We start from the raw sequence: 11,053 nt of genomic DNA, 5'->3' as shown, positions 1-11,053 counted from the left end.
CAAGCAAAGACACTGTTGCATTTTGGACATGAAGCTGCAACTTGCCGCCCAATTTATCTTTCAAAGAATGTACTCCACACAGTTCTGATGGTGATTTACTTTACTGTTGGAAATTTACAACCTATCTCACATGCTTATTCATTGTTTGTTTAGCAGACAATATTTCTGTCCACGTGTCGCATCAAGTTTTACGGAGACAACCCCACACACCACATATGTACAGGTGATAAACCCCACCTCCCTTACGTTAATGGTCACACTAAATACATTTTTACAGATGTCTCGTCCAAGTGTTATTTTTCCAGTAAGATGGGTTTTAATTAGTTATCAGATGTTTTGATTGACACCTAATTGACGGCGATACTGCGGCTCCATCCCCTGATCACGTCTGCGCAGACTCCGGCTCCAAATGCGCAAGATGGTGGCGTTCGGGTGGCCGGACGTTTTGGCTATATAGTGGAAATGGAGATGCGTCACTCGTCTTTATATACAGTCTATGATTATTTCTTTTAAAAAATATCCTTTGAATTTTTTCTTCTAGATTTACTTGAAGATGGCCCAAGTGATCCCAGTCACTTATTCACTTATTCATAATTTCTCCCTGTTATGGAAGTTTTCTGGAAGCTGGTGAAAGGGGAAAGATTTTAATGTAGACTTGATGCATCAAGGAGACAAGAAGGTGGAACAAAATACAAACGCTTACAGAGTAACATGAGCAATTATCACCCCCAGGTCTGAACATGTCTCCCGCAGCATCCCAGTATATCTCCCTCTATTTGCGTCACCCATTATAACAGCACATCCATGAATGACTATAATTGCTGTCACTCTCTATGTTACATGTAGGTGTTGCATCCTATTGGATGGTTAGTCTGTGGAATTAAACAGGCACTATTCTCCTGTACAGATATAATACAATATACATTATATACATAATATATAGTGGCATATACAGTAATGTGTGAGGATGGTCATAAATTCCTCAACACTCACCAGCATCTTAACATAATCACAATAAACCACATATATTCTTAAAATGTACAGTGAATGCAACAGTGTGTTCAGTCTGAAATTGCATCGACAACATTTGGGAGTAACTCCACAGGGTCCTGAAGGTGAATGAGAAAGGACACCTGCATGGCCAGAGACGACTGTCCAGTCCCATCATGGTTCCTGCGCTGAAGGTCGTTTTGGTCGGCCACCGATGGATAGTGCAGCAGAGATGCATCGGGTTGTGGGGACGCTGGCTGAATTTCCTGCCCCGAGATCAACAAACAGTCGGGGGTGGGTGAACCATCAGGCATCGCCCTCATCATTATGGCAGAGGATCTGTTGCGCTCTGGCACCGTGGCGATGGAGAAAGTATCATCTCGAGAGTCGAGCCCGTCTAGTCACTTTCCACAGCACACAGTCTCTGCCTTTATCCTCCAGTTGCCTAACTTCCGTCTCAGCTCGGTCCTCACCTGCACCAACAGACATTTCAGAGTGAATGTGACATTTTGTGACATTTTCCCATTTGATGCTTGAAAAGGTAATGGAAACTAGAGCTAGGTATTGATCAATTAGCCACCTCAGAAAAAGAAAAGGTAAATAAGCAAATCTATATTGGGAAACGACAAATAATAATTATAAAGAGACAGAAATGGTTGATTAAAACAATATTCACCTCCGCCAAGGAGGTTATGATTTTGTCAGTCTTTTTGTTAGCAGGAACACGATAAAAAAACTACTGGACAAATTTCCACAAAATCTGGTGGAAGGATGCAGTATAAGTCAGGGAAAAATCCGTTACATTTTGGTGTGGATCTGGGGGCAGATCCAGGAATTTATTTTCCTTTCTTTAAAATCGTGGGATGTGTTTTTTTAACACTTACATTGATTCTGCGGGGAATAATTCATGGATCTTAATTAGAAAAATTGGGCATATTAAGATGACTGGTAGTTATGAGTGTGCAATTTTCTGCAGCTTAATTGAATTTAAGGGGAATATTGGGCCTTGGCGAAGGTATGCGCTCAGCTGAGTGCCAGTAAGTCTCTTTACTTAAGTGCATCCTTAAACGATCTAACCAGCTGCAAATCTCCATCTGACAACACTTCAGTGCTTACTTAGGAAGATGAATTAAAATCACCAAATTGTATGCATTATTTACAATATTTAAAAGGATTTATTCCTAACTTTACACTTGTGAATTCATGTATCTCGTCTCTCAAAGACAGGGACAATACTGCTAATGTCTAATCAGTGGCTTAGCTTATATTTAAGTTATATATATAAAAATTAAATGAGATGAATGAGATTAAATTATATGAAGCAACAAACCTCTTTATTGGCATAGCAGTAGAGCACAGCCACCAGAAAACCCTGCAAAAAGGGAGGATTTTGATAAACGTCTTAATTTTCCGCAATAAGTCCAACATTCATCATCCATAAACACATTAGATAATGTCTAGACAGTTAAGTCGTTCTACATTGTCTGACACATCTTTAATAACAATTCTCTCTTGTCCCCACAGAGTAAAGCGTCCTTGGGTCCCCTGAAAGGCGCTATATAATTTCAAGCTATTATTATTATTATTATTATTATTATTATTATTATTGTCCAACTGAACCCACCTGAAATGAATTGAGAAAAAGGGTGAAGAAAACCTTGGTGTAGCGCAGAACACCTGTCGTCTGCTCATCTGTAGCAAAAATGAATATGATCTCATGAATCCCAAACAGAGGAATGAGGGTGAGCGTTGCCTTGGCGAGCCTGAAGGGACAAATCAAACAGCATTTGTCATATATACTGTATATACACACACACAAGCACATATATATGACTCCTCCTGCTAAAATTCATCACTGCATTTCTATGACAGCCAGTCATTAGTCGAACAAATAAAATCTATCTACTACTTCCACAAACAACTCTCTGTATGTGGAATGTACATACTGTACAAACCGTTCATCTGATCAGCTTAGCGTGTGTATTGTTGATTAAAAGAACAAACCAACACTCTGTAGCAGTCAGTGGGGGTGGGGCAATGTGCTAACTGTCCGTCCGCAGACCGAGTTGAACATTTCTTCTTCTCTGTTCTCGAATAAACTACAGCAGCGGTAGGAAACATCCTGTTTGGTAATTTCTCTTTAAAGTAAAAGCACAGTTTAAAATTCTGTCAATTGCTTACGTTACATATAATTGAGCTGACCTTTTTATCCCAATCGCTTAGAATAAGTACATTCAACCATGACGGTACAAACAGCAGGAATGAATAAAGTACAATTTGCCTTACAAAAGCCAAACCACAAGTGCTACATGTAAGTGCCATATATAAGTGCTTAACTGAGCTCTGAAAAAATACTGACTTGTGTGAAAAAAGTAATAAAGCACGGTCAGTTTAACTTTATGAGAAACATTTCCACAGGTCAAGAAATCAGCCCTTTCCAAACAGGGCACTACAAGAGTATATCATAAAGAAAAATATGAGACTACTTACCGAAGTTTGTAATCAGGGTATCCAGTCTGGTTGCTGGCTCGTAATTTGGAAAAAATGACCTTCAGGATCTTCATGAAAATCAGAAAGTTGATCTGTTCATCAGGAAATGCAAAAAGGGAATTGTTTTATCATCTGCTGAGGAGTGCTTCATGTCAGAACACAAGAGATTCAGCAAAAATAGTGATTATTAGCACAAGCGATTCTTACTAGTGATGCTAAAAGAATGGGGAAACGAATGATCCACCAGTAGCCCATGTTCTCATTGAGAGCCCAGCACCTGGAAAAAAAAAAAACAGATCATCACCCAATTGTCTTATGAGGATCAACAGGGGCAAGAGGTCTGAAGAAATCCGGCACATGGAGATGCTACACACACACGCACGCACGCATACACGCACACACGCACACAAACTTACTCTTTGTTTTCTTTCAAGAGCTTCATCACCACCCAGGGAACCACAAATAGAAGCGGTGTTCCTAAGATGAAGACAGCAACGAGTGCAAGAGTCAGTGCTGTGCGCACTTCCAATAACAAGTTTCAGACCTATATAACAATGATTGAATAAATAACAGTGTATATATGTTTCCATGGCATCCATCTATAAAAGAAGCACAGTGATTAAAGGGCCTGCTTTACCGCCAAAGAACCTTATTACCTCTGCAATGCTTTTTTGGTGTTATTGGAAATTGCGTTTTAAAGCTAACAGGTCGCAGAAAAACTCGTTGCTGTTTGTTAATTTGGACACACAGAGAATGGAACTCACCCCAGCCAAGTAAGATGTAACGCAAGTATTTGTTGTTGTCCATGAACACTGATGCTATAAGCACAGAGTACAAATAAATGGCCTCTCCGAAGAACCAAGATTGATTGGCCAGGACACAGTACTGCATCATCAACTGGGCTATCCGGCAGCCAATAGCAGCCTGGAAGAAAAAGGACACATAAAAAGCGGCATTACTGTAAAAGTCTAATGTTTGAATTGACCTAATTGAAGTAACTTGAGTGTGTCGGCTCCAAATATGATATGTCCACTGAGGACATTTAGTGCTATCACCGACCTGGTGGCTGAGTATCTCTCTCACGTCGGTCTGCTTCATGATTTCTCGTCCCCAGTGGCGTTCTAGCATGGTGTCCTTAACGATGACGGAAACAGCTCGCAGGATGAAGGAGAGGAAAAGGTTCGCGTGGATGTAATTCCTGAAGCAATGCAGTTTCCTGTCATGGGATATGAATAATGGATAAATACAATGGATTTGTATGTATGTATTTCTTTTATTGCAGTGCCCATTCTAAACTGTTGTCTCTTTTTTTCAGTTTATTCTAGTCTAAATCGCACCAAACTCGAGAGTGCCGAGAGTGAATCCAATGAGATGAACGGTTGTCTTGATTTGTGTTCCACATACAGACAGACATCTTTCAGAAATTTCTCAAATTAGTAAATAAATGTATATGATTTGCAAAAACACCTATTTTGCATTTGATTTCTGCAGCTGTTTGATCACAATTTAATCCCTAAACCCTTCCGCTTCAGTAATACAATTGTCTGTAGCTGCTTTAGCACCTGGTTTTTATGAATGCAGAGCCTCTTGGCAGCTCAGGTGTTTGCGTTAAGAATTAAACTCGCAGCTTGTTAGTATTATCATTTAATTTGAAAGGGCCTCTCGCTGCATCTGTCAAAGAGCAGGAAATGAGTCAGGAAAGTGTTGCGAGACGTGTCTGAGAGCAGAAGTGATTGCACACGTGTCAAGACCACTCACCTGAAGCTCAGAAGAACAATAAGAGCTGTGATGAGCATGAAGAGGGAAAGGGAATAGCCGACAGTGTACAGCATCCTGAAGCTCACCATCAGTTGTTTGAACCACAGCTGTGAATACAAATCAACGCAGGTCAGATCACATAAATAACTTCACTACTATACCATATAAAGTAGAGTATATACCTTAGAGGGATATAATATTTGCAAATAATAGTTTTTAGGATAAACAGGCTATTATTTAATTCAAGTCATGTTGTAAATCCACCATAAACAATTATATATGGACTATTAATAATAATAATAATAAAAATAATAATTAATATATACTAATAAATCCAAAGTGATGCCATCTGGCCCTGTGGCATATATGGCAGTGTATAGGTGCTGGATATGTTAGAGGTTCAGACGTTTTGCTGTGGTTTCCACAGTCTAAACCTCTCTCAACATTTTCCTCCAGCCAACTCAATTTACTGTAACGACATAATCACAAAACCGCCCCAGTAATCAACCACCTGCCTCCAGCTGGTACAAAATATAGCTACAACTACAACATTTCATTAGCTCTGTCCTGTACAGCCACTCAAGTGTACTTACCTTCACCAAACTTCACAAATCAATACAAATTATAAACGCGCCACTTATATCAAACAGCTGCCACAAAGCTATAAGCCCATTCAGACCGGTGATGCTGCTGCTGCATGCAGACGGTGGGGTCTAATGTTACCTGCCTGCTCTGATTGGATCAGACGACTCACTCGTTATTGATTACAGATATTTGGTCATACGTGTATAGTGGAGTAAAAGTGAAAAGTACCTGAGAATAAATGTATGGAATTAGCTTTTTATTGAATATGTCTCCATCACTTCACTAATGGCTGAGTTCAACTTTTTTAACGACTCCCTACAAATACAGGTTGGGGCCTTGTGTGTCTGTAAAAAACGTATAAAATCAAAGTGAACATGTTTATCCCTCTTTTGCCTCCAAACTCATTGTATATCAGCTACTTCAGAGTTTGTTCTTTTCCGTTTGGATGTGATGACCTGCATCCTCTTTGACATGAATGATGCAAGTGCTCACAGTCGCCACAAATGAACTGTCTAGCTGGTGACATTTTGGTTCGACGCACCTCCTGAGACGTGACCTCTTTCTCCTCCTCACACTGGGACATGTCTCTCCACACCTGCCCGCTGTCATCTCTCTCCCAGTGGCCGTCAGAGCCGCACCTCCGACGCACGACTCCCTGCGACACTGGAGGAGAAGCAGTCAGTCGGTGTTATGTTATGTCAGTCATTACCCACTTATTTCTAATTAGGGTCACGGGGGGGGGGGGGGGGGGTTGAAGCCAATCACAGCATGTGCAGGGCAGGAGGGCAGGAGGACAGGAGGACAGGAGGACAGGTGAAAAGCCTGGACTGGTTATGATTCCAGCACATAGGGAAAGGAAACGGCGAAAAATGGATGTGCTTGATTTTCAGTTTGTCTATTCTGTCAAAGACTCGTTCAAAGTGTGACTTACCTTTGTCATACCAGGGCAAGTAGAAAGGACACGAGATGTTGACTACAGAGAAGGCAGGAGTGTCTGGCCAGCAGGCGTATTTGTCAAATGTCCTGTTACAGAAGAAGTCCACTAAAAAAGAATAATAAGGACAGGAAGAATGAGAAGAATACCAAACTAATGCTCCACAGCAATAAAGCCACGGGTGTTCCTTTGTGATGTTATTTAAAATGGCATAATTTGACATTTTCCTAGTTTCCTTTCCGGTTTGATCTCCTGTCATATACACTTTTGCGTGATGAGTCAGTAATCAAACGAGGTTCATTCATACCTTGAGGCAGCGGGTCATTTAATATCATTTTCACGCAGTCTTCTTTGTACTGGACCCACTTCTGATACGTTTCCTCAAGGACTTTTCCGCTGGCCATCTCAAACTGTAAGGACAAAAACACACTTAAGGAAAACGTCCCTTCACTTTCATGTCAAACATTTTACAAAGCCTTCCTTGAAGAAATTTCTAGTTATAAAATGTTCTGCAGTTGAGTTACTTTAAGAGTCAACCTTGCTGATACTTTCTGTGAAAAAGAAAAGCAGAAGTAGTAATCAAATCTAACCTTTGACAGTATGAGAAATATCAGGCAGGTCAATGCCATTATGCCTCGTGTCCTGTTCATCACTGCAGGTTGTTTGTCCTTGTCGGAAAAAGACTGAGAGGTAGAGGAAGAATAGAACAGCAGAAAGAGAACATTGTTGTCCCCTGGATCTCAAAACGGACATGAGCCATTGGTTAAAGCTTCAACTGATGTCGATTTTTCCACACCCTCATCTCAAAGACAGACTTTTCAAGAGAGATTTGAGCCGCTTACCTTCAATACCTCATGACCACACATCCAGTGGTGTGACAGAACAAAGTACATTGATTTGGTACATTCTGTACTTTACTCAAGAAGATTAATTTCCACGTACTTTTCATTTTTACCCTACTACATAAATCAGCAAATATCTGTACTTTCAACTCCATTATATTTATATAATGCTTCGTGTTACATGTTAACATAGTTTTTTTATATTTTGAATTGTAATCAGTGACGAGAGGGGAACTGGACCATTGATCCAATCAGCTCCAACGAGCTCCAAGGAGAACAAGGTGCTCCTGCAGCAGCAGAGACGCCACAGCTGTTATGACATACGGCTGTTACATTAAGAAATAGGCTACACTCTGCAAGTACTTTAACTTTTAAATACTTGAGCTACAAAAAAGTTATTTTACTCTTACTAAAGTAGAAAAGTTAATGTGGTCATTTTACTTTTACCTGAGTTCATTTCTTGTCTTTTTATTTGAGTACTTCCTGAGTACTTCCTCCACCACTGCAAGGAGTGGTTTCCATTTACTAATCAATTCTGAATTTACTATGCCATAAACTTAATTCCAATAGGACTGTGAGCTCAACATGACTCATACCATGTCCCATACTACGTGCATTCATTGTCACTGTAATGTGTAGTATTTTATTACTATACACCAAATCAATGTACTTTCCTGTTTTGTATTAACCTGCACTTATAGAGTTACTACTGAACACAATATGCGTCACATACTTCACTGAAAAGTCTGTTTTCCCTTTACATTGCTCTGGCTGCTTCATCACATCACACATGTCAAAGATTGCCGAAAAGGTTATTTCCTCATCTTGACTCTTCAACACAAAGAACCATTTCCCCTTCAGCACAAATGTGCCAGAAAAAAATCACATATCTGAGCAGAGAGGGACGTGACCGATGATATTAACAAATGCCACTTCCCAAAAATCTAATTATTGAAACTTTTTTTAAAATTGTATTTCCCCCTCGCTTCCATTTTCTCTGTTTTTGGAAATGACTTGTTTTTCTCAATAAAGCTGAGGGGGGAGCTAGTGTAGTCTTTTCTTATATGATCATTAACCTTTTTGAATGTGTTTTATTTTTTTACTTTTCTTAAACACTCAACACCTGCTAAGAGCAATAATGACTCATTTAGAGTCAGTCACTCTCTGATCTCCAAGGGTTTTAAATTACACTTTGAAACTCATTGTAAATCCTACCATATATATATATACAAGTATATATATATATACATATATATATACACTGTATAGTCAACATTATCACGTATAGATTTGTTTCTCATGCTCTCTGCCTTGAATGTACATTTTTCACCAACAAAACAAGTTGCACTCAGTCAAATGTTACGACTGTTGTGATTGGACGAGGTTTGGCGAGGATCTTGCCTGTTCCGCTCAACCCGGTACCCCCTCGGGTTATTTGTAAGGTTTCATTCTGAATACATCAATTCCCAAAAAACGTGTTAGAGCGATGACTGTTGTGTCTGCGGGTTCTGGTTTTGCAGCGGTGGTGTGTCCCCATGTGACCTAAAATCCCTCCCAAGCCGCAGGGTCTGGTGGGGGCTGATAATGGTGCAGGGCAAGCACTTTAAAATGTAAACTGATCTCAAAAACCATATACATAATATTTATTTTTTTCAAATTCTAGTGGAGGAAAAGATTGCCATATTGTCACTGAAAAGCTTTCCCTTATTTTTGTCCCCATTGTATGTCAATCAAAATTGTCTTTAACCACGTGACAGAGTGAATTATAAAACGTTTTTTCCAGTTTGTCCCATTTGTCAAAAGAAATGAAATAGGTTAGGTTTGTCACTGTGGCCTATAATGGTGCCGTGTCACACCAGCTTAACCCGAGGCCACATTACCAATGAGACCGAGCTCAGAGGGGCCCCACGCTTCCATCATCTGCAGGGGTCCCACTCCAGGCTCTGCCCTTGTGTTTCAACTGAATAAAAAAACACTGATTTGATTTTCCTCTCCTGGTTGGTGACATTTGACAGTCGTCGCCTGTGGCTGCCCAAGGTAATGACACCACATCGGGTTGACTTCCTTCTGCGTCCAGGAGCTGCCTCCAAAGTGGAGCTCTCCCCACTCTGTTAGACATGATGGCATCAAGTAAAATGACTCTCTTTACAGCTATTAAACAGTATGTCATTATCACAAGCCACTGGTGTGTTTCTAATTTTCCTTTTCAACACTCTTAGGCTAACTATTTCACACTGGATTTAAAAATTTAAATGAGGGATATCAAGATCTTCCTGCAGGGCCAACTAAATTCCTTCATCCTCAACTGTACCGGACTTTCTGCAGCACTGACCCGATGCTGTGCAGACACACTATAGGTCTGCCTACGCAGGACTAAGGTTGTCCCAGCTGAAGACGACAACTTCCATTCATCCGGTATGATCAGCGAGCTGCGGGCCACTGATACTCAAGTGCAGGTCATTACACCTGGGTTCACTGGACCAGCAGCAAATTCAAATCACGGCTGTTGTGGGAGTATTTGTGTGTCAACTTGTTGTGAGTCACTGCAATGCTGACCACACAGTGTGGCCTCCTTAGGGCTCCATGCAGGGTGAAATCTCAATGTGGCTCTTCAATTCGCTTCTATAGCAAACAAAAGTCCCTTCATTGTGATTGCAACAGAAAGTGGGTGCAGGTTTGCAGTTCCAGACAGTTTTCCACACTTCAGAACATGGCATATTCTGCACATCCCTTCAAAAAATCACAAAATAAGCTCCGATGATCTTTTTCAGGTGTATTTTCTCTAATTCATAGGGTAATTTATACTGGGGAAAATCAAGTTTTAAGAAGTATTAGGGCGATTCACAGTTATGACCAGTTTGGTTAAAATTTATACAAAAGTTTTAAATTTCATAACCCGAATGGCTTTTTAAAACACCTGGTCAAATGACTTACTGGCTAACACTGGCACATTTACATCAATGTGGAACAATGTGTGTTGTCTTTATAAATAAAAAAAAATGAAATAAAAACGACACCGTTTTTTCCAATGTCTATCACTTTTCTTATTTTCGTGTGTGTCACAAAGTGGAGAGCAACAAGAAGCAACATAAACCAAAAGATTAAAAAAAACAGAGCAAATTAGTGAAACGAAATGCTTCATAAGAGATAGAGCAGTAAAATGTTGTAACATTGATAAAACAGAATAAATAAAAGCAAATCAAACACCACAGAAACCTTTCAGAAAGACAAATATTTTGAGAGGGTGCATAATATTTAACACACATTCTATAATGTATCAAGGTGGAAGCCCAGCTCCTGCAGAAAAGAAGGAAAAGAAAGAGTAAGTGACTTACAGATGAAGGTTCGGGAGGAGAGAGCAGCGGAGCGACGCGTCCTGAAGCACTGAGCACCTGAACTTGCAGTTTGATGCTGTGCACGTGGAGCCACACGGGGGACCCAGCGCGCGCGCACT

At 40.3% G+C, this 11,053-nt stretch overlaps 1 protein-coding gene across 1 annotated transcript; it reads right to left on the bottom strand.

Annotated features, from left to right (window-relative positions):
* Positions 1 to 939: 939 nt before the first annotated feature.
* On the bottom strand, positions 940 to 10,973 carry LOC117752678 (glucagon receptor-like). Its single transcript, XM_034570229.1, has 14 exons — positions 10,935 to 10,973; positions 7,348 to 7,440; positions 7,065 to 7,167; positions 6,755 to 6,865; positions 6,365 to 6,486; positions 5,239 to 5,345; positions 4,540 to 4,696; positions 4,245 to 4,404; positions 3,897 to 3,957; positions 3,688 to 3,757; positions 3,481 to 3,572; positions 2,615 to 2,753; positions 2,321 to 2,362; positions 940 to 1,463 (listed from the first exon to the last, which is right to left on the bottom strand). Exons 2-14 carry the CDS (start codon positions 7,405 to 7,407, stop codon positions 1,392 to 1,394), a joined length of 1,296 nt encoding a protein of 431 aa, XP_034426120.1. The 5' UTR covers positions 7,408 to 7,440; positions 10,935 to 10,973; the 3' UTR covers positions 940 to 1,391.
* Positions 10,974 to 11,053: the final 80 nt, after the last annotated feature.

This window comes from Hippoglossus hippoglossus, chromosome 19, assembly GCF_009819705.1.
Source record: "Hippoglossus hippoglossus isolate fHipHip1 chromosome 19, fHipHip1.pri, whole genome shotgun sequence".
Taxonomy (NCBI): Eukaryota; Metazoa; Chordata; class Actinopteri; order Pleuronectiformes; family Pleuronectidae; genus Hippoglossus; species Hippoglossus hippoglossus.
The sequence above is the reverse complement of the archived record's forward strand: the minus strand, read 5'-3'. Positions and strand labels throughout refer to the sequence as shown.

Bases quoted from the DNA above. Each gene is read 5' to 3' on its own strand.
- LOC117752678 (XM_034570229.1), bottom strand. From the start codon at position 7,407: ATGAACAGGACACGAGGCATAATGGCATTGACCTGCCTGATATTTCTC. The intron at 6,866-7,064 runs GTATGAATGAAC...ATTCTTTTTTAG, and splicing joins AAATGACCCGCTGCCTCAAG to TGGACTTCTTCTGTAACAGG. The intron at 2,754-3,480 runs GTAAGTAGTCTC...TTGTCCCTTCAG, and splicing joins TACCCTGATTACAAACTTCG to GCTCGCCAAGGCAACGCTCA.